Source organism: Lithobates pipiens, unplaced genomic scaffold (assembly GCF_037356315.1).
Source record: "Lithobates pipiens isolate NorthernLeopardFrog02 unplaced genomic scaffold, aLitPip1_a1.2 Scaffold_19, whole genome shotgun sequence".
NCBI classification, from domain to species: Eukaryota; Metazoa; Chordata; class Amphibia; order Anura; family Ranidae; genus Lithobates; species Lithobates pipiens.
The window spans coordinates 72,956,557-72,980,964 of record NW_027507764.1 but is presented as its reverse complement, the minus strand read 5'-3'; the positions used below and the strand labels follow the sequence as shown (position 1 = coordinate 72,980,964).

Below are 24,408 nucleotides of genomic sequence, written 5' to 3'. Positions count from 1 at the left end.
GCTGCATTTGGAGTGTTCTGATGAGAAAAGTTGCCCCCATTAGAAGTAATTAATTCTTAGGAAGTATCTTATAAAAAATGACATTGTTGTTGCAGAGGATGCCTAAAACCTGACTTGTAACATAGCACAGAGCTCTTCACACAAGTAGGAAAATACTTTTCTGGGGGCGTTTTGTATGCCAACTGCGTACAGAATTCCTTCAGGAGCCTTATGGCATTGACTATATAGAAAATTTGAAAAGCTTGAATGCAAAGGAAAGGTCATTTTTAATAACATTAAATTATAACATGGCTTGAATAGCAATTAGATGTGCTATATTTTTTTTTCACTCAATATATTTGTAGTGCAGCCTATTTCCCTCATTGCAGGTGGCACTCAACTGCAGCAGCAGTCCAGAGGGAGTCAGGAGAATCATAATTCCTCTATGGTTCCTGGGTCACTGGGGCAGCGATCCAGTTGGATGCTGACAGCCCATGTGACTCTGGCCACCATCTTGGGTCAGGCAGAGTCTATTTAAAACCCTGCCTCATAAATTCGGCATGCATTTAGCATGTGGGTAGTGTAAGGGCAGCAGGAACGTGTGGTGAGGTCAGTGGCTGGTGAGGCACTGGTTAGTATCAGAGCCAGATACATACAGGTTCTATATTTCTAGCACTAGACCTCCTCTAACTCTAAACATATAATCTGTAAAAAAAAAAAAATTGAAAGTGTCGCCTATTGAGATTTTTAAGTACTGAATTTTGGCACCATTTCACAAGTGTGCGCAATTTTAAAGCGGGACATGTTAGGTATCTATTTACTTGGCGTAACATCATCTTTCACATTTTACAAAAAAATCGGGTTATTTTTAGTGTTTTTTTTTTTATATTCATGAAAACGCATTTGGAAAATTGCTGCGCAAATATTGTGTGACATAAAAAGTTGCAAGTCCCTAGGGTGTCTGCTAAAACAATATATATAATGTTTGGGGGTTCTGAGTAATTTTCTAGCAAAAAAAAAAAGATGATTATTACATGTGGGAGAGAAGTGTCAGAATTGGCCTGGGTGGCAAGGGGTTAATTACCATAAGTAAGTAATATACAAATAATAATAATAATTATTATTATTATTTGAAAGTCTAGGGAAGGAGTGCCCAACCATTTCAAGAGTGAGGGCCACTTAATTGACTTGGTAATCGGTCACTGGCCACAGCGGACAGATCCATGCCAACTCTGCTTTTGCAGAACGGACACAGCCTGCTCTACTCTATGGGCCCTCCAACCTGCTCAGACAGAAGGGGACGGGTACAATTCTTTTTTTTTTTTTTGTGGATCGGATTGGAGGACACAACTCTGTTTACATCTGCCGCTCCATAGAGGTGACTAAGGGGTCCGATTGGGTACGCCTGTCTATTTTTCAGGCGACCGAAAAAGGGGCCTAAGGCTGATTTCATGCTGCTGTGCTACAGTTTACCCTGCGGATCAGTTTGAAAGCAGCCCAGTAACCACTGAAGAACAGATATGCCCATATATACACTGTGATTTTAGTAATAAAATGGCCTTTAATAACAGTCTTCCATTCAGGTATTGCCGGCTGTTGTTGTCCCAGGCAGAGGACATTTGGTATCACTCCACCTGTGACAGGAGACAGCACTATACAGGAAGCACCAGCTTATGCAGCTCTGCTCTGAAACCACTCGCCTCCTCTACTGTTGGCTCCATTCACAACACTGATGCTCTGGAATGGCCGGATCAGCAACCCACAATCTGGACTTGGCGACCTGCCACCCCAGAGCAGGAGGTCGCGGGCCACCACAAGGCTCTGCAGGCCACCGTTCAGCCACCCCTGGTGTAGGTATTCACCACATTTCCTGGAGACCTCCCCGCCTGGGCACGGACCAGCCAGGCCGCATTCCACCCCTTGGGACAGACCCTGTCAGTTAAGCTGAGACCTTCTCTGCTACAATCTACTGTTCATCTGTGAGTGTTCCTGGTCAGGCTGTTTTCTGCCGGGCTTGTTGTAAACTGTTATATTTTGACTTAGTCTCCTGCTGTCCATACACATGAGGCTCCTGCCTAGTCTGGCTGAAATCACCAGACGCACATGGTCTTGTATACAGAAGCAGCTATACGGGGCTTGTTATTTTAAATCTAATCCAGTGTGTTCAGTACTGGGACAGGTTTATTCAGCACCCAGGACAAGGATACAGAACTTTTCCCCCCTCCTCTGCTCTTAATGCATGCCATCAAATGACTTGAGTGTACTGCCCTGTACCTATGGGCATAGAAAAAGAATCTGCTGTAATAAGGTGCCTGCACATACCTGAAGCTGCCTTTACAACCATCTCCCTACAACCAAATTAAAGCAAATCTCCAACTTTTATGGCAAGTGTTGGGGACTGATGCTAAATTATCTTCCCTCACATTTGTAAAACCTAACCTAAGTCTCTGTGACGCTAATTCTAACCTATCCCCTAATAAAGTCTAACACTAAATTTAACCTTTCTGCAGCATATGCTTTTTTTTTGTTCTATCCTAGAAGCAGCATTGGTAAATACTCACAATGAACAAACATAGTGGGATTGGCCCTCAAAGATACCAATGTAGTCATTAGAAACTATAGAAATGTTTTTATTTACTTCTTTGGATCAGATTTCTGCTCTATTAGCATTCTAGGTTCTGCAAACCACAGTAACCATTCAATATTCATCCTTTGCAGTTTAGGCCACTGTACATAGTGACATACACCATTTTGTCAAAGGTATAGGAACACCTGCCTTTACACGCACATGAACGTTAATGGCATCCCAGTCTTAGTCCGCAGGGTTCCATATTGAGTTGGTTGACCATTTGCAGCTATAACCTTGCTTTGTGCTCTGGTGCACAGTAAGTTTGGAACAGGAAGGGGCCACCCCCAAACTGGTCCCACAAAGTTGAGAGCATGCAATTGTCCAAAATGTCTTGGTATTCTATTGCCTTAAGAGTTCCCTTCACTGGAACTAAGGGTCTAAGCCCAACCCCTGAAAAACAACCCTACAACATATTCCCCCCTCCACCAAATGATTTGGACCAGTGCACAAAGCAAGGTCCATAAAGACTTGGATGTGTTTGGGGTGGAGGAACTTGACTGTCCTGACCTCAACCCGATACAACACCTTTGGGATGAATTAGAGCGGAGACATCAGTGCCTGACCAAATGCGCTTCTGGAAGAATGGTCAAACATTCCCATAGACACACTCCTAAACCTTGTGGACAGCCTTCCCAGAGGAGTTGAAGCTGTTACAGCTGCAAAGGCTGGGTCAAGTCAATATTGAACCCTACAGGCTAAGACTGGGGTGCAATCAAAGTTCATGTGCGTGTAAAGGCAGGTGTCCCAATACTTTTGAGACGTTAGTGTATGAAGTGCAATTGCTATAATGCTACATCTTTTTTTTAGCACTGTATTTGTATGAGAAAATATTTGTTTCCTCTAATTGACTCTGGAAAGCTTTATTTTTATAATTAGTGATAAGTATTTGCTGTTTATGTCTAGGTTGTGGAGGAACACTTACCACCCTTGAAGGTACAATATCAAGTCCCAGTCACCCTGCTGAGTACCCACATGGTGTCCGCTGCATATGGCTCATCTCAGTACCACCAGGCAATCTGATACAATTAACATTCACTACATTCAACCTGGAACAGACATTTGCCTGCCACGGTGATTATCTAGAGATATACGATAATGCAATGAATGCAACTGGAAACAAAATTGGAAAGTGAGTTAACAACTTTTTGTGGACATTTTTTCGGTTGTCCTAAAGAGTCAACCAACCATAAAATGATATTGTGGAGCCTGGTGGGCACAGTCAGCTACCAGGCTTTTCATATGTATTGGATGCTCTAGGACTCCCTGCTCAGCTCTGTCCTTGAAGTTTTAGGTGTTCCTGTCAATATTTGCCTATTGCAGTCCCTCCTGTTTTATTCCTCATAATATAAAATAGAGATTGGGAGCCCCTCATTATGATCAAGGCAGGAGTACAGACCCAGATCTCACTAATAGAGTCCTGGAGTGATAATAAAAATTGAGAATTGATGGAAATTTCAATAAAAATTCTTTAATGATAAAAAAAAAAAAAAAAAAAATGGAAATTTCAATAAAAATTCTTTAATGATAAAAAAAAAAAAAAAAAAAATTGAGAATTGAACCCTCCAGCATCTACCAAAAACATTGAGCAATTAATAACAAAATCATTATTTTATGAAGGTATAACAAAGTAGCAAACAGGCCACAAAGTCTTATGGCAATGTCAGAAAATGCTTTCATTGGTTACAGGAATGGGTTACAATTTACCAGTAAAAAGTTGAATTATCACATGTGTGGTTCCACTGCTTTTAATCAGGAATTATATGCTAAATGTACATTTTTTGTTGTTGTTGATTACATTACCATGTGCTAGTAAATTCCTGTTGGATAGCCAAACTTTAGATTTATATTATAGATCTCTTTAACCGCTTTGGCCCCGGAAGATTTTACCCCCTTCCTGACCAGAGCACTTTTTGCGATTTGGTACTGCATCGTTTTAACTGGCAATCGCGCGGTCGTGTGAAGTTACAACAAAACAAAATTGACATCCTTTTTTCCCCACAAATAGAGCTTTCTTTTGGTGCTATTTGATCACCTCTGCGGTTTTTATTTTTTGCGCTATAAACAAAAAAAGAGCGACAATTTTGAAAAATAAAACGATATTTTTTACTTTTTGCTATAATAAATATCCCCCAAAAATATATATAAAAAAAAAATTTTTTCCCCAGTTTAGGCCGGTGTGTATTCTTCTACATATTTTTGGTAAAAAAAAATCGCAATAAGTTTATATTGATTGGTTTGCGCAAAAGTTATAGCGTCTACAAAATAGGGGATAGTTTTATGGCATTTTTATTATTATTATTTTTATTAATAGTAATGGCGGCGATCTGAGATTTTTATCGTGACTGCGTCATTATGGCAGACACATCGGACACTTTCGACACTATTTTGGGACCATTGTCATTTATACAGCTATCAGTGCTATAAAAATGCACTGATTACTGTGTAAATGACACTGGCTGGGAAGGGGTTAAACACTAGGGGGCGATCAAGGGGTTAAGTGTGTCCTAGGGAGTGATTCTAACTGTGGGGGGATGGGCTACCACTGACATGACAGCGATCACTGCTCCCGATGTGTACGGCCCACACCCGGGAATGGTTCTTTTGACAAGCACAACCTAAGATTAAACTGGTCACTGTTCAATACAAGAGCCAACTTTACCAGTGCTACCGTGCTCCCTCTTGCCTGGGTTTGATAAACCCAGCTTTGTGAGTTAACCCAGTGTGCTGTCATTCCCGGGTGTTAGATTCAACTAATGACACAATAGGTCGGTGTCACGCTTACTGCCTCCCATGTCCACCTTGGGTGAGATGACACCCGCTCCTTCACCGCTCCAAAGATGCGTCACCATCCTGCTAGCGCACCGCGCTAAAGTGAAAAGGAGTGAAAGGGGCTGTTTTTTTCAGGCGCTACACAGGCGCTATTTTTAGCGCTGTAGCGCCTGAAAGCCGCCCCAGTGTGAAAGGGGCCTTATTGTGATCTTGTCACCAAGTTGTCACATGACTGACGTAGTATAATTATATTTTTATTGTTATTTATCACTATTCTCTCATGACGTTTAGAAATTTTATTGGTTCCATATCAATTTCAGCGCAACATCTTTCTTTTTCCCTTCGCAAAGGGCCTGACTTTTTCCTGGCTGGGCATGGTGACAGTGGGGTTGATTTACTAAAGGGAAATAGAGTAGGAGAATTACTAAAACTGGTGCACACAGAATCTGGTGCAATTGTGGATAGTAACCAATCAATTTCTAACTTCAGCTTGTTCAATTAAGCTTTGTCAATAAAACCTGGAAGCTGATTGGTTACTATCCGCAGCTGCACCAGATTCTGCGTGCAACACTTTTAGTAAATCTCCCCCAGACTGTTGACATTTGTAAGGGAAGTTTCACCTTGCAAGGATTTTTTTCTAGGGTTTATTGAATGAAGTGAAGCTCTGCTGACTTCCATCATCCAGTCACGTGCAAGAGGAAAAATTCAGTTTTTATTATTTTCTTTGCACATAATTGGGTATTCTTTACAAAGTGGAATTTCACCACATTCACTGGGTTCTGGGGAAATTTCTTGTGCAAAGTGCAACTTTCCTTTTTGCCTTTAGTAAATTAAATCCAGTTTTTCTTTAAGTCTCTTTACAGTAGATCTCCTTGGTTAGCTGTCACAACTAATTTACCTTTATATATTACAGATACTGTGGAAGGTCCATTCCTCCATCAATAACAAGCAGTGGTAATGGGATGTCTCTGGTCTTTGTTAGTGATTCCAGTGTAGCTGTTGAAGGCTTTACTGCTAGTTATGTGTCAATCAACGCATCTACAGGTAAGTCACAACTATTACCTTAGTTTGTGTTTTAGTGAATGGAATGCTGTACTAAACTCCGAAATATACCAGCACCGATCACCCAGCACTGAAAGATACTGATCCAGTTTAACTGGAAGAAATTGGAAGAAAGAAAAAGGAATTCACTGATAGGCTGGTAGCATTACAAGGGCGTAAACACATCTGAGACACATCAGACTCATGCCATTCAACTGATGTGGCTGTTTAATTCTGGCATCTGCAGCACAATCCTTGTAAAAGGTCTTTGTGCTCGGTTGCGTTCTTATCCACTGCGGTCCCAAAAGCCTTTGCTGCAAGCGTGTGCCAGCAGCTGGCTTCCAGGAACCCGGGTTTTTGATGCCTGCGGTCTTGTAGCTACGCAGAAATATGGATTCCGTTAGTTATTTGCAAACCTGCCCAGCCGAAAATAAAACACTGACTGTTCTTCATTTAACTAGGACTCTGGGAAGGAGTCCCACTGTGGAAAAAAAATATATCAAAGAAACATAGCGGGATCTGTATATTCTGTAATTTAGATTTCCGTTAAATGAATCATCGTGGTGAATGCAAAAAAAAAAAAGTAAAAATGTAGATGTACTGTGACCCATAGCAATTTATATAATACTTGAAAAAAATGTAGTTATAACCAATAAATATAAATACTTGAAAAGAAAAAATAGAATTTTTATTCACAGTGACCAATCACATTCCATCCATTCTATTTAGAGAGTAGAATCGAAAAAGTAATAGTAATAGTAATTTGCAATTTGATTAGCTGTAATGTTTAAAGCTGGCCATATATGGAGTGATTTTCTTTCCTGCAACCATGGGTGGGTGGTGAGAGCTATTCTAGCCGGGAGAACACACAGTGATTATTGCCAGCAGCTATAGCTGCTGGCAAAAATCATATGAAAAATCTGATAGGCTGGTTGTACCCAAGTTGATTGATCGCTGAACCGGCCAAGATTCAAACCGTCTATGGCTGGCCTAACACCACATGTTCCGCATGTGTTTTTCTTTTTTTTTGAGTTGCTCCTTTTTTGAAAACAATATGACCCCAGACAATGAACATTTGGATATGAAGCATTTCACTGATTATAGCAGGGGTCTTCAAACTTTTCAGTTTTAGGGCTACATTGTATATCTGCTAGATATTTTCAGGCGCACCAAAAATATCATAAGTTCCTCCTTGCATCCATGAGTGCCCAACAGAGCCCCCCCCCCCCCTTACATCCAGGTGTTCCGCCTCTTAAATCCAAGAGCACCCATCAGAGACCCCTGCTTATATCCAGGAGTCTACATCAGAGTATTAGAGTCTTCTTCTCTTACATCCATGTGTGTCTAGCAGAGTCCCGTCCCCCCTTACCTTTGAGAAGCAGAGCAGCAGGGCAGAAGCTGGGAGGCGGAGCAGGTCCCCTCTAATAGCTTGGGGCAGGCCAATCAACCTTCCTTGGTGAAGGGGGGAGGAGGAAGAATCTGCACTTGGGACTGGAGGAGGGTCATGGTTGGCTGGCAGTGGATGCGCCACTCTCTGTATTAGCCCTTGTACACACGGTCGGACATTCTGACAACCAAATCCGTTGGATTTTGTCCGATGGACTTTGTCCAAAACTGTTGCATACACATGGTCAGACAAAGTTGTCGGAAAATCCGATTGTACATAACGTTTTGACGTTATTTCGTTACGACGGGACTACGTTCAGGCTAGTAGCCAATAGTTTTGGTCTAGGAATTTGATCTGAGCATGCATGGCACTTTGTCCGTCGGAGTAGGCTACACATGATCGGAGTATGTCCGATCGGAGCATTTTGTCAGAAAATTTTATGGACAAGTTGGAAAACTTGGTCCGTCGGATACTCCGACGGAAACAGTCCGATGGAGACCACACACAGTCGGATTATCCAACAAAATGGTCCGATAGGACACATTCCATCGGAATCTCCGACTGTGTGTACAAGGGCTAACACAGGCAGGTTTGCTGTGGGATGGAAAAAACCTTGTAGTAGGCCAGATGTGGTTAATGGGCCATAGTTTGGAGAATGCTGAATTATAGGAACCCTGTATAGAGCAATATATGTCATTGGTGACCTTATTCTAAAAATGCTAAAAGTGCCTGAACCAGTGCAATCATACTAATCCAGTGGCATCAATATTTTTCACTGTGAATGCAAGAAGTGAATTTGGGGCAGTCTCAGAGTTCCTAATGAGCAGATTTTTTCAGGAAAGTAAATCAGAAAGCATCGGTCATAGTCGTTTCTCTTAGGTAGGGTCTCCTTAAATGTTGTAACATCGGACTAAATTCAGCGTGGGTGGGGTCATTTTTTTAAATTATCCACATTGTCCAGGCTTAAAGCATTGTTAAGTGTTCTGGACCACATGGAGCATTTTGCTATAGCGTCACAAATTTAAATAGAAGTTGGTCCAACTACTTACCTTTCCAATGCTGAATATTCACACCTTTGAGAAGAAAATTTTTTCGCATTGTTTCAGTTTGCCAAACAGATTTCTGGTCCTGCATCATCTCCTTTTCACATGTTTGATAAGCTATTCTTATCTGCTTTGCTGAATAAAGGCATGTTTACACAGCTCAATAGTTCAAACTGCAGCTGACTCGACAAAATGCGGCTGATTTACTAAAACTGGAGAGTGCAAAATCTGGTGCAGATGTAGCCAATCAGCTTCCAGGTTTTATTGTCAAAGCTTAATTGAAAAAGCAGAAGTTAGAAATTGATTGGCCACTACGCACAGCTGCACCAGATTTAGTAAATCAACCCCAGTGTGAGTCAGAGCAGTGAGTCCCTTGTCGCTCCCTCATTCTATGTACAGAAGGCTCCATATGAATTTTCAATGAGAGACAGAGAGCCTAAAAGCAAACAACCCTTGCTTTCTTTAAAGTGGTTATAAACCGTTCTCCATTTTTTTTATTTTTTGTGGAAACCTGTAAGATAAAGTTATAATGTGCTAGTCTGCTAAAAATATTAATAAAAAAAATGAAAATAAAAATAAATATAAAAATACATTTAAATTTAAATAAAAATAAAAATATATAAATGAAAATGAAAAATAGAAATATAATATAAAAACTTTTTATAAAAATACACCAGTCATCTAGACCCATTGACATAATAATTCCTGGTGGAGATATATTTGCTCATACGTTAATTACCTCAAATGCCCTAAAACTTGAAAAATACTTAGTTCTAAAAAATATATATATATAAAAACATATATATTTTTCTAAAAAAATTATGGTTAGAAATCAGATATAAAACAATTTAAATCAAAATCAATGTTAAGGCCCAAAGGTGCAAAACTATTGATTTTGAAAACCCATCGAGATTCCATTTTACTTGATTCCCTGATTTTGTGGCTTCCCCTCCAATGTGGTTTATACTTCTGTATAGCCCAAAACCTAGGATCACCAGGATTTTTGTTATGTACTTCTGAAAAATGGCGAGAGACACTGTGTTTTGGAAATCCAGCTTTTATATTCTGTACATGTTCACGTAATCTTTTCCATAGAAGGCGTTTGGTCCTTCCTATATATTCTAGGGAGCAGTAACATTCCAACATATATACCACCCCCTCTGTGTGGCACAAGATAAAATCCTTTATGGCATATTCCTTTTTTGTGGTATTCAATATAAATTTATTGCATTTTTGTCCTTTTTGTTTAGTGTTACAACATGCATAACATTTTTTACATGGGTATAAACCCTTTCCTTGAAAGAAAACCGTATTCTGCTTACTTGGTGGATCTGGCATGTTTTTTTACAATCAGATCTCTTAATGTGGGGACTCTTATATAGATAAACCTTGGTTTTTCTGTTAAAATTTTACTTAATTCTGTGTCAGCTCTCAAAAGTGGCCAGTGCTTTTTTATTATCTGTTCAATTTTCTTATGTTGTGCATTATAATTAAAAATCATTGGAGGACCTAGATTACTTTCTGATACTACTTTCTCTTTATCTACGATGAGGGTTTCTCTTGGTGTTTCCAACACTTCTTTGATTTTATCTTTTATAAAACCTTCATCGTACCCTTTTTCAATAATTTTTTTTCCAATTTGTTCAGCCTGTTCAGCGAATACCTGTATACTACTGCAATTTCTTCTAATCCTAATCATTTGTCTTTTGGAGATGTTGATGAGCCATGGCAGCTGTCTGTTGGGATGTAGTTGTTTCTTTTAACAGGTTTGACGTATGTTTTTTCGGAGAAACCATTTTTTTCCAACATTACTTCCAGATCTAGAAATTTTACACTAGTGCTGCTAATTTCGTATGAGAGTTTTATGTTTTTTTGGTTCTTATTCAATTCTTCAAAAAACTGTATTAAACTCTCTTGGTCACCTTTCCAAATAACAATACAGTCATCTATAAACCTCCTGAATAAAACCAATTGGTTAGGGGGGTTTGCATATAGCGTTTCTTCTTCCCACTTCCCCATGAAAATATTAGCGACACTCGGGGCGTACTTGGCTCCCATCCCTATTCCATTCAATTGGCGATAATACTCCATATTGTCCATAGTGTCTCCATATACAAATGTGAATCTTGTTTGAACAATATCTGGAAGATCTACTTCTGGTCTTAAATTTCTCCTGAGAAATAGCAGTGCCCTTCCTCGTACTTCTGGTCTCTCCAGATTTGGGATGAGATCAATGACGGCACTGCTGTGATGACCACTGTATCTTCTTGCTGGAGAGGAAGCTGTACCTCAGGGCCTGCAATGCAAAGATCTCCCTGCATCTGCAACATTCATTCTGTGTTTCTGTGATTCCTCATACGTCTTTTGCTGCTTCTTGATCCTTATCCCACCAGTCATCAGATCACCAGTCATAAGGAGGGCAGCACATGAGGAAGCAAAGCCATAATACTGTATAACCTCCACACAGAGACACAGTGCACAATGAGGCATGGCAAGTCAGCAATTGAGAAAAGATCTGCTAAATGAAAGTCCACAGTTAATGCTGGTGAACCTTCTATGTTCCTCTAGCTGAGATTGCCATGTATCCAGTTCAGAAATTTGTTTTCACATTGGTCAAATGATTGAGAACCGATCATTAGTGGGGGCCGGGGGCTATCTTTGTCTCTGTGCTGGGAGTATACAGTGAGTGAGCTCTCAACATCGGCCACCCAGTGATGCATATGTGCGACCTCTGCGAGTTAAGCCCCACCCTTTTACTGTTACACGTATGTGTTATGTGTGCATCAACAGGTTAACTAAATAGCTTCTGCTCACTTCAAGTGAGTGAACAAACTAATTTCCTTTAACCAAAATGTAATACATCTGACTAATTTTTGTATCTTTTTCCGTGACACGTACCGTACTATCGAATTATTCATTAGAGGACATACATCTGAAGTGAGTCAGATGTGTGATGGTCAGCCTGGATTCCAGAACAAGGAGTTAACAGAGGAGATGGAATTACGAGTGAAGAGGCGGAACTGTTGCAGTCTGGTTCCCACATTTACTGGGTTCTCTGCCAGCCATGGCTGAACCACTGGAGCCTAAAACAACTTAGATTCAGTGCTGATTAATATCTAAACAGTCATACTACAACTAGGGCAGAATTAAAGTGTATGTATAGCTAAACCTTTTATTTTAGTCTTGGAGTAGGAAATAATTAAAAACCCCTGTCAAATTTTCATTGCTGTATGTATCAATGCCGGAGAGGTTTTACCCTCTCTGTTTGTCTTGCTGACCATATTCATTTTGTTATTATTATTAATACTAATAACAATTTTTGTAATGAGTTGTGAACAACTTTTATAAAGGCCAAATATGGGACGAGGTTCCCCCTATCCCCCTGGATTCCCTCCCCAGCAGTATTTTTGCCTTTTCCCAAAGTCGGGGTCGGTCAAGTGACACACGGAGCTCTGTTCCTTTTTTTTTTCTTTCAAAGATTTTATTGATTTTACAAGAAACGTAATACATTCTCATTGTGACAGGCGCTGGAGGTATATTACACAGTCAAGGAACATAGAATTTACAGCTTAAATGGCAACAGTATGGCTGAGTTCTATAATGCTGCTTGAAAGCTAAACGTCCCCACCCTCTCGACTCATCGTAAATATGCGTAACATCTAGAACCTACCGGGCCTCACCCGCACCCCAAATGGGACTGTTCCTTTTTTTATATCCTTCCAGTGGTGACCGACCCTTAATGATGCAAAAAGAGGTGCCCACATGAAGACATCAGCTTTGCCCTCTGTATCACTACACTGTGAGTTCAGGGGCCATAGTGATTAATCCCTACGGGACAGGCCCATTACGCTTTGTACTCACAATATGTCCTCGGTCTTCTGGTTAAATGACACTGGCTTTCATTCCACTTGAAAGATTGAGGACAATAGCACCAGAGAGGAGTTATGTACTGCAGTTCAAGCTGTCTTTTTTTACCAATACACAGACTACTTTTTAAAAGTATTTTGTAACAAAGCTGGGCTTTAGTTGGCTTTTGCTGAATATATTTTTGGAGTAACCATTAAAACCACAAGTACTTAAAAAATCCAGGAATTAAAACATTATAGCTAAAAAGTAAGGACACATGCCTCTAAATAGTATATTGTGGGTATACTTCAGCAATCCCCTGTGGACAGCGTGCAGTAGGAAAACCGCTTGTCACAGGACCCAGAAGATCCCGGCTATCACTGTAGTACCGTAGCACTAACTACTGTAATGATTGTCGGCTTCCTCAGTGGCCTCTAAAGTATGAGATATGCACACATACACAGGCCCAAGCTGGACCAATGTAAGTATGCAAAAGAGATTATACCTAGAATTCAGCTTTAAATATTGTAACCATACAGTGAAATATAGCCACAATACGTACTAATTTCATGTGTTTCACAGCACTGATAGCTGAGTTTACAGTTTAGGTTTAGATCCCTGTCATTGATGTCAAACCATATCCCTAGCAAATGCACATGGGCAATGTATGCAAAAGGGACACACTAAAAGTTACTTAACTTGGGTTACAGCATAGGTTTAATGGCATTCCCAGGTGAAGTTTCCTTCTTCCAGTGTTCCTGCTGTTATCCCCATGTCTTGTTGCAGACTGCTTGCTTCTCCAAAGTCTTGCAAAACAAACCGTACTATGTGTCCTCAGCACATAGCTGTGTCTGAGTCTTTTTTCCCCTCCCCCTACTTCCTGTAGCATCACTTCCTGTCCAGAGTTCACGAACCAGTCCAACAAGTTCATTAGCTTATAAATAGGGGAAGCCTAGCATCTGAAAACAATAAATGTATCTAAAATAATTTTTAGATTTACACTACAAGAATCACTAATATAGCTATAGCAACACATCTGAATAGGTTCATTATTCTTCCTTAAATTAGAAATAATGTTTTTGACTTCATAATTAGTATGCTGGGAATCTTTTAAATATGACTTTTAGTTTTCCCAGTTTAGTCACTCTTAAAAGATATTGAAGATTTTTTTTAACAGTTAAAGTGTTACTAAACCCAGGACCCTACAATCACTATATCTGGTCCCCCACAGTACACAGAACATGGAAATTATTATTATTTTAGTAAATATAAACTGCTAAATAGCTTTTTCCATCAACAGTAAATAGCAGTCTTGTTACCTCTATCAGCTTGTAAGAGGAGTTTTCATTTTGCACTGGCTGTCCTATCAGGATGCAGGACCCTGACCCTCTGTCTGGACAGTGCTGATTGGCTTGTGCTGATCACATGCACTCTCCCAAGAAAAGAAAACAACTCTTGAACAATACAAAGCAAACTGAGCATATGCAGTCTGCCTCCAGTAATTCTGTCTTATCCAGACACGTTTTGGAGGGCAATGCAAGAAGGGGAGGATCTGTGCATACAGGATCAAACAGCATTTTTACACAATGCAGAGGATTAACCCCTTTGGCCGCGTACACACGGGCGGACTGTTCGCCCAACTTTGTCCGCTGAACAGTGTTTGGGCGGACAGTCCGCTCGTGTGTGGGCTTTCAGCGGACAGTTTCAGCGGACAGTTGGACGGACAAGGTTTTTCGGAATTTCCGAAAAACTGTCCGCTGAAACCTTGTTTGAGCGAACAGTCCGCCCGTGTGTAGGCTTGTTCGTCAAACAAAGTTGCGCGCATGCTCAGAAAGGATTTTCACGCCGAAAGCTATAATGCAGTGTATAGGACGTCGTATTTTTCGTCCCGTCGTACGTGCCGTTCATGTCATCGCGCACGGTTTCAGCAAACTGTTCGTCCGTCGTGTGTGGCCATGTCCGTCCATGCTAAGTTTGAGCGGACTGTTTGCCGAAACTGTTGGACGGACAAAGTTGGGTGAACAGTCCGCGCGTGTGTACGCGGCCTTAGGTTTCACAGTGAGTATAACAAGCATTCTTTACTGCATATACAGACTGATGTCACTGTTGTGGGTTTAGTAATACTATTTCATTCTGTCACTCATCCTGGTAGAAGGTAGACAGGCACTTTGAGCCTGTCTGAGACTGGTGATCTGTAAATAATCACTCTGACTTGTATTGCTTTAGAACAGCTTTTCTAAATCAGTATTCTGTGGAACTCTAGGGTTACTTCAGAGATAACTAGGGGCTTTTTGACAGAGACTATTGGCAAATTTTCTGGCTGTCTTTACTTACTTAGTTCTGGCACCAAGGTCACTCGGCAGAGCCAGTGGTATTGGACCAATGGACTTCTCTTCATGTTTCTTAGGTAAAAGCCACTGACACCAATGATCTCTTTAGATCTCTGTAAAGGGGCATTCTTCTCACTGATAAACCATGTAAGGGGCATGCTTTATTAGTCCATGGAGGTCTGCAGTGGGGGGGGGGGGGGGGGTGGGTTTCTCCACTGAGCACCAATGTAGTAGGCTATTTTCCTCTGACCACCAATGTAAGGGACATTGATCAACAATGTAACCTGACATTTCTCCATTGACCACCAACCTAAGGAGGCAACTCTCTTACTGGCGACCAATGTAAGGGAACTCTTCTCCAATGAAGTCAATGCAAGGGAGTACTGCTACCGCTTACCACCAATGTAAGTGGCACTTCACTGGACACCCATGTAATCTGGCATTTATATACTGACTACCTTTGTAATTTTGTTTTACAGAACAAGAGGATATAAAAAAAAATGATCCACTTTTTTTCTGTTAAACACACTAAAATAAGCTGCTTCCTTTCTACCTTTATTTTTTGTTATATCTACAAGTTGCTGAATACAACTGTGGGGTTGATTTACTAAAACTGGAGTGTGCAAATCTTGTGTAGCTGTGCATGGTACCCAATCAGATTCTAACTTCAGCTTGTCGAATTAAGCTTTGACAAAAAAACCTGGAAGCTGATTGGTTTCTATGCAGAGCTACACCAGATTTTGCACTCTCCAGTTTTAGTAAATCAACCCCACTGTTCCACGAGGTGTAGATATAATCATTTTTATCAGGAAGTTCCCTGAGACCATAAAATTATTTTAGGGCTCCTCTGTGTTTAAAAGCTTAAAAAGGTTGCTTTAGAATGTAGAATGCTGCTAGGAGGTGAGATTTAAATAGCTGCAGATAAAAATAACAAATGGGTTTCTGTTGTGTAGTGTATCATATATCTTGCTATAGTTTCAGTTAGCCACCAATGTATACATGGAATAGTGTTATGTTTTGCATTTTTGTTCTGCTTGATATCAATATGGTATAAGTAGATATTCCCCTTTCATTTTGGACAGGGCATTTACTTTTTTTATGACACAAAATAAAAGAAATTATTATTTTATATTATATATATATATATATATATATATATATATATATATATATATATATATATATATATATATATATTACACACACACACACACACACACACACACATATATATATATATATATATATTATTATTTTTATACACGATTTATATAGCGCCAACAGTTTACGCAGCGCTTTACAATGTATAGGGGGGGACAACACAATTACAGTACAGTTCAATACAAAATGTACAGGAGGGCCCTGCTCGTAGAGCTATATAGAATATATATATATATATATATATATATATATATATATATATATATATATATATATATATGTATATATATATATATATATATATATATATATATATATATATATATATATATATATAAATATATATAGCTAAATAGAGTGTCACACTGCAGTTAACCAGTAAATACAATTTGTTTATTTTAAATGATCATAGAAAGTGAAAATGTCCCTTTAACTGATAAAATGATTGGAATGCGCACTCTTTAGACCCACTCAAACCACGGCCTGGCAGTGAGGATGTGTGGACAATCTCAGCCAGACTTAAAGGTCACCAGGAATCTTTTAAATCTCGCTCACATAATGACATTATTTGTCTCCCGACCTTTCAGATGTTACCAACAATAAAATTGTTCTATGTTGTGCAGTTAAAGTCGTTCGGCCATGCTATATAGGGCTGGACTTGTGCCTGGCACACAATGTTAGATGTAGCTTAATGCTTAACATATACTGAGGAATCAAGCGGGGTTCTGCAAGTGACATCATGCTAAATCCCAACACGGGGGGAGATGGAGAATGTTTACAAGCACAAGTTATAAGCACATTAATAGCAGTTTTTCGCTTAGCGGAATGAGGCTATTTTTATGAAATTGCTGGAGTTGGTTACACCAATGTTATGAATGTGTGAGGTCATACCATTCTGTTCTCTTCTCCAAGTGTTGAACAGGAATAGGTTAGTGCTTCACGTAGTCTTATGTATCTAGGTGTACATAAGAATTTGCTGTCAAATCTAAGGATAAGTCTCTTTAAAGAGGAAGTAAACCCTGATGGGTTTACTTCCTCTTTTTTTCCCTGCAAAGGTAAAGCATAATGGACTACTATGCATCGCATAGTAGCTCATTATGTGTCACTTACCTGACACAGGAGCCAGCGAAGTCGCCGCTGTCCCCTGTAGTCCGCCGCATCCATGTTGCTGGTGGCGTCTCGCAGCTCCGACGAATCACAGCGGCGCAGCCGCGATGACGTCACTCCCGCGCATGCGCACAGGAGTCGCGTCTCGCAGCTCCGCCACTGCCATACGGCGAAGCCGCGATGACGTCACTCCCGCGCATGCGCACGGGAGTCGACAAATTAGGCAAATCCATTCTCGGATTTCCCGCATTTAGTGCGCCTGCGCGCCGCTGTCTACGGCGCATGCGCCGTAGACAGCGGTGCCCATTTTCGGGCAAATATCTCCTAAACCATATAGGTTTAGGAGATATTGCTTGGACCTACAGGTAAGCCTTAATCTAGGCTTACCTATAGGTCCAAGTTGTTTGGAAGGGTTTACTTCCTCTTTAAAAAAAAAAAAAGACTCACACTTTCACTATCCTAAAAGTAACACAATGGGGGTCATTTACTGAAGGCAAATCCACTTTGCACTGCAAGTGCACTTGGAAGTAAAGTCGCTGTAGATCCAAGGGGTACATGCAAGGAAAGTAAAAAACAGCATTTTAGCTTGCACATGATTGGATGATAAAATCAGCAGAGCTTACACTCATTTCAGATCTACCCGTTCCAGATCTACATCATTTCAGATTAGAGCGACTGCACTTTCAAGTGAACTTGCAGTGCAAAGTTGATTTACCTTTCGTAAATAACTTCCAATGTGATTTTACTGTCAGCTGATAAGGTAGAGAGGCAGTAATGTTTTGATGCTCTGATGTCATACACCGGGGTACCTCAGCTGGGCAGCCGCTCCACCCTGGACACAGGAGTCAGCGGTAATCACTGGAGTAGCGGTATCTACTACAGTGATTTGCAGCTTCCACGGGAATCTTTTAGGTATGGTATATACAGTACATACTTACATTGGTCCAATGTAAACATTGTCATATCTAAACCACAGCTTTAAATGTCAATATAGTGTACTAAGATCAATTAAAGGGGTTTTTTTCTAATAAAAATTACAAACATGTTACATAGTTACATAGTAGGTGAGGTTGAAAAAAGACACAAGTCTATCAAGTCCAACCTATGTGTGTGATTATATGTCAGTATTACATTGTATATTGTATGTTGTGGTCGTTCAGGTGCTTATCTAATATTTTTTTAAACTATCGATGCTACCCGCTGAGACCACTGCCTGTGGAAGGGAATTCCACATCCTTGCCGCTTTTACAGTAAAGAACCCTCCACGTAGTTTAAAGTTAAACCTGTTTTCTTCTAATTTTAATGAGTGGCCACATGTCTTGTTAAACTCCCTTCCGCAAAAAAATGTTATCCCTATTGTGGGGTCACCAGTACGATATTTATGAATTGAAATCATATCCCTCTCAAGTGTCTCTTCTCCAGAGAGAATAAGTTCAGTGCTCGCAACCTTTCCTCATAACTAATATCCCCCAGACCCTTTATTAACTTAGTTGCCCTTCTTTGTACTCGCTCCATTTCCAGTACATCCTTCCTGAGGACTGGTGCTCAGAACTGGACAGCATACTCTAGGTGCGGCCAGAGTCTTGTAGAGTGGGAGAATTATCATTCTATTTCTGTAATTGATCCCCTTTTTAATGCATGCCAATATTATGTTTGCTTTGTTAGCATCAGCTTGGCATTGCATGCCAGTGCTGAGCCTATCATCTACTAGAAAATCCAGATATACCACGTCTACGGGCCTTCCTTTTTCTAGATGGCAACTCACCTCCTTATAGAAGGTTAATAGATTGGTTTGGCAAGAACGATTCTTCATGAATCCATGCTGATTACTGCTAATGATACCGTCCTCGTTACTAAAATCTTGTATATAGTCCGTTATCATCCCCTCCAAGAGCTTGCATACTATTGATGTTAGGCTAACTGGTCTGTATTTCCCAGGGATGTATTTTTGTCCCTTTTTAAATATTGGTGCTACATTGGCTTTTCTCCAATCACCTGGTACCATTCCAGTACCAGGTGCCTCGGATGCAAGCCATCTGGTCCCGGTGATTTATTAATGTTAAGTTTCCCAAAGTCTAATTTTAATTCTGTACTCTGTTAACCATGGAGGTGCTTCCTGTGATGTGTCATAAGGATAAACTCTGCAGTTTTGGTTACTGAAGCCCCCCGATTCCCTCGTGAAGACTTAGGAGAAAAATAAATTCATTACCTTTGCCATCTCCCCATCTTTTGTAACCAGATGTCCTTCCTCATTCTTTATGGGGCCAATATGGTCTGTCCGTTTTACTGTTTACATACTTAAAGAACTTCTTGGGATTTTTTTTGCTCTCCTCCACTATGGGTCATTCATGTTCTATTGTAGCCACCTTAATTGCACCCTTACATTTCTTGTTGCATTCTTTAGAAAGTCTAAATGCTGATGATGATCCCTCAACCTTGTATTTTTTGAAGGCCTTCTCCTTTGCTTTTATATGCATTTTTACATTGGAGTTAAGCCATCCAGGACTTTTGTTCAATCTTTTAAATTTATTACCCAATGGGATGCATTGGCTAATTACCTTATTTAATATGCTCTTAAAACAAACCCATCTCTCCTCCGTGTTCTTTGTTCCTAAGATTTTATCCCAATTCATGACTTCTAACCAGGCTCGTAGTTTAGGGAAGTTGGCTCTTTTGAAATTCAGTGTCTTTGCATTCCCCTGATCACTGTTTCCTAAATTACAGCATATTTCCACATCCATGATCAGGTCTGTATTGTTGGTAATCAGAAGATCCAGTAACTCTTTATTTATAGTTGGTGCGTCTACCATCTGAACCATGAAATTGTCCTGTAAGACATTTAAGAACTGGCGAGCCTTAGACGAATGCGTGGTTCCCTCTGCCCAGTCTATGTCTGGATAATTAGAATCCCCCATTATGATAACTTCCCATCCTTGCTGCTAATCCAACTTGTGATAGGAGATCCGTCTCCCCCTCCTCCCTCAGGTTAGAGGGCCTATAGCATACTCCCAGTATTATTTTCCCCTTAGCTTCATCACTTTGGAGCTCTACCCCTAAGGATTCCACCTCCTCCCTAGCTCACTTAGTGATGTCATTTCTCACATTCACTTGTAAATTATTATTGATATATAGGCATACCCCTCCCCCATTTTTACCCTCTCTATCCCTGTGATAAAGGGTATACCCTTGACTGGTTGCCAGCCAATCATGAAAACTGTTGAACCAGGTCTCTGAAATTCCCACAAAACCCAAATCCTCCTTGTACAATGGTATCTCTAGTTCACCCATCTTGTCCACCAGGCTCCTGTTATTGGTGAACATGCCACATAGTTGTTATACTTACCTCCTCTGTGCAAGGGTTTTGCACAGAGCAGACCCATTCCTCCTCTTCTGGGGTGTCCCGTCGGCACTCCTGGCTCCTCCCCTTCATCGGGTGCCCCCATGGAAAGCCGCTTTCCATAGGGGCATGCTCCCGAGTCCCACTGCTGCGTCCATTGACACAGACAGCAGGACTCAGCCCCGCCCCTAGTCCTTTGTCACTGGATTTGATTGACAGCAGCGGAAGCCAATGGCTCCTGCTGCTATTGATCTGTCCAATGAGGAGAGAAACAGCACTTGAGATCTTACATACAATCACTTTAAGGTAACAAAATGTATGGGAAATCCAAGTTTTTAAAGTTGTCATGAAATAAAGGTGAACAGGACAAGGACAAGGACACATGTTCTGGTGACAACTGTCTCTCAAACAAGAAATTAAAAGGAAATTTCTCCAAGGGACAGATCAAAGAAAACCCCCCAAAACTCCCATGCACCTTCCATGAAAAATGAATAGAACAAGTTATATTTACATATACTTTAAGCAGCCCTCAAAATTTCCACTTGCCTGCTCATGTTAGGCGAGTGGAAATAAGCTGATGGCAAATGTGTAGCTGCATTGGAGGGGGGACGGGTGCAACCAGCAGGCGGGGTTGAACGGAGCCGATTTTCCTCCCAGATTTCTCCCCCTCTCATTTTCTTAGCAGGGCCAGGCATACGGCGGGAGTCAGCAAAGAACTAGATGAGGCGGGGGCAGGGCGGGGAGGGGGGTTGGGCATGAACAAGCTAGTGATTGGTTACTTGGACCACCTAACAACCAATCACCAGCTTGTTAATAAGAAAGATTAACTTTGGCAGATCCGGCACCTTTGTCCAGTGTTGCGCTCCACTGTAAGTCCTTGTACACACGGTCGGACATTCCGACAACAAAATCCGTCGGGTTTTGTCCGACGGATTTTGTCCTAAACTGGTGTTGCATACACAGGGTCGGACAAAGTTGTTGGAAAATCAGATCGTTCGTAACGTGATGACGTAATTTAGTTACGACGGAACTACATTGCGGCTAGTAGCAATAGCTTTGTTCTCATAATTTGATCTGAGCATGCGTGGCACTTTGTCCGATCGGAATTCTCTACAAACGATCGGACAAAGTCCGATCGGATCATGTTGTAGGAAAATTTTTATATCCAGCTCTCAAACTTTGTTGGTCGGACATTCCAACAGAAAAAGTCAGATGAAGCCCACACATGGTCGGATTATCCGACAACACGGTCCGATCGGACATTTTCCATCGGAATGTCCGACCGTGTGTCCAAGGGCTAACTCTCTCTGCATCCTAAATCAGTGAAAGTGTCATTAATTGGTTTTCATTTTAATATGGTATTAAAATATTTACCTAACAAGGCAGTAATGATGTATAGTAGACAATCATATTTTATCCTTATTTTATTTATCACAGGCAGATCAATGAAATATGCTTTATGTTAATATTGTTAAAGTTGTTGTTGTTAATATTTATATTTGTAACCTAATTCTGCATAAAACATTTAACAGTGTAATTTCATGAGATAGTTTACGAGGGCGTGTTTAGGGGTGGGATTAGAGGCAAAATTAGGGGTGGGGCAGACTAAGGGTTGGGTGGGGCAACTGATGACAAGTAAAGCCTCGTACACATGATCAGATTTTCTGCAGACAAAACCTATGACGTTTGTCCGAAGGCATGTGCCATGATTTTGTCTTGCATACAAACGGCAAGGAATTGTCGTAAAACCAAGTATTATTCTACACAATGTTTGGTTGGGCATTAAAAAATGAAAACAAAGACATGCTATCTGTCAATAGAAATTAACCAAAAAGTGCATTCTATGCATCCAAAAATATAGAAAATATACCAAATCAAATCATTATTCAAACAAAAAAATTAATAAAAGCCTCATGCATGTGTCCTATTTCTTAATATATGGGGGTCAACAATGCCAAGAGTTGGTGAAAGCAGGGGTCCGTCAGATAATTCCAAAAATCATACAGATTATTCTCCTGGAACTCCCGCAGCAAAGGCATATGACATAATTGGTCACGATTTATAAAGTAACCAATTATGGTCTAAGAAATCCTCCTTCTGTTCCTGCACTGGACTTGGGTCAAAGCAGTAACTCCAAGGCCAATAATAAATAACACATTATCTCCTCCAATTCTGCAACATGGCTGGTTGACGAACGGCCGTTCAGAAATGAACTGAAAAGCACGAAATGAAAAACGCTAAATGAAAAGTGCGAATCAACACTCACCAAACTTCTACTAACATGAAATTAGCAGAAGGAGCTGAAAGGGTGGCACTAAAGAGCTGAAAAAAACACGTAGTACGTCACTACATTTGTGTTTGTTGGCCGACAATTCCTTGCCGTTTCTATGCAAGACAAAATCCAGGCACACGCCTTTGGACAAAAGTCTGAGGTTTTGTCTGCAGGAAATCCGATTGTGTGTATAAGGCTTTAAGGCCTGGCTAGTAGCTCAGGACTTGAAATTTTGAGCCCTACTTTAAGGGACTAAATATTGTTTATAGTGTACACAGGTACTGGAATTTAATAAATATATTTACTTTGTTTTTATTGATTTTTTGGATTATTTTTTCCAGCCTGTGATATGGCCTATACAGAAGCAACGGGTGTATTTACCTCGCCAAACTATCCTGCTAACTATCCGACTAACAGGCAGTGTGTGTATACAATCACCACCGAATTTAACATGCAGATCATGCTTAACTTCACCGATTTCAAGCTAGAAAATTATGAAGATTGCGCCAGAGACTATGTGGAGATCAGGCAAGTAACAACTTTTAGTTGAAGTGGAACTAAAGGCAAAACCGTTTTTTCTTTCTGGATGGTAAGGGAGGGTTATAATCCCTGTCACTTTTTTTGTCATCTGTGTCCCATTGTGATTATTTCCCTTCACTTCTTGTCCTATTGCCAAAACAGGAAGTGAAAGAACCCCCCCCCCAAAGGGAGAAAATCCCTGGTTGTCACCAGAACTAGTGTCCCCATTGGAAGATTTTCCTTCTATTCCCAAAATGGCAGATTTTCTTTTACATTCACTTTCAGTAATAACAGTAAACAGGACAAATAGAGATAATAGATCCCATAATGGGGACACAGACAGAAATAAAAACCTGACAGGCAGGGGCGTAACTAGAAATCACAGGGCCCCATAGCAAAATGTTGCATGCCCCCCCCCCCCCCCCACAAAAAAAAATGAACTAATGCCATTGAACAACAGATTACCACACTCATGTAGCACAGTACCCAGGCAACAGCTTATATTAATTTCATCCAACAAAGTATGCAGTATACTGTATGCAGCCCCTGAAGGACACACATGCATATCCCCATCAGTACAGGCCCCCCCTCAGTGCAGACACCACCCTCAGTGCAGGACATCCCCAGCAGTGCAAACCCACCCCTCTCAGTGCAGACCCCTTCAGTAGTACCGACCCCCCAGCAGTGCAGACACCCCCCTTAGTACATACACCCCACTTAGTGCAGACCCCCCCATCAGTACAGACACTCCCCACCTCAGTGCAGACCCCCCCAACAGTACAGACACCCCACCTCAGTGCAGACCCCCCCAGCAGTACAGACACCCACCATTACAGACCCCCCTCAGTGCAGACACCCCCCATCAGTACAGACCCCCCACCCAAGTGCAGACCCCCCAGCAATGCAGACATCCCCCTTAGTACCCACACCCCCCACCCAAGTGCAGACCCCCCAGCAATGCAGACATCCCCTTAGTACCCACACCCCC

General features: G+C 40.9%; 1 protein-coding gene across 2 annotated transcripts in view; it reads left to right on the top strand.

Annotated features, from left to right (window-relative positions):
* The window catches only part of CUBN (cubilin), a 359,740-nt gene that overhangs the window by 83,092 nt on the left and 252,240 nt on the right, over nucleotides 1-24,408 (top strand). For both annotated transcript variants that reach the window (XM_077490895.1, XM_077490894.1), the window contains exons 21-23: nucleotides 3,512-3,737; nucleotides 6,291-6,421; nucleotides 23,243-23,429. In XM_077490895.1, the coding sequence (XP_077347021.1) occupies nucleotides 3,512-3,737; nucleotides 6,291-6,421; nucleotides 23,243-23,429 (544 nt within the window). The remainder of the gene's footprint in view (nucleotides 1-3,511; nucleotides 3,738-6,290; nucleotides 6,422-23,242; nucleotides 23,430-24,408) is intronic.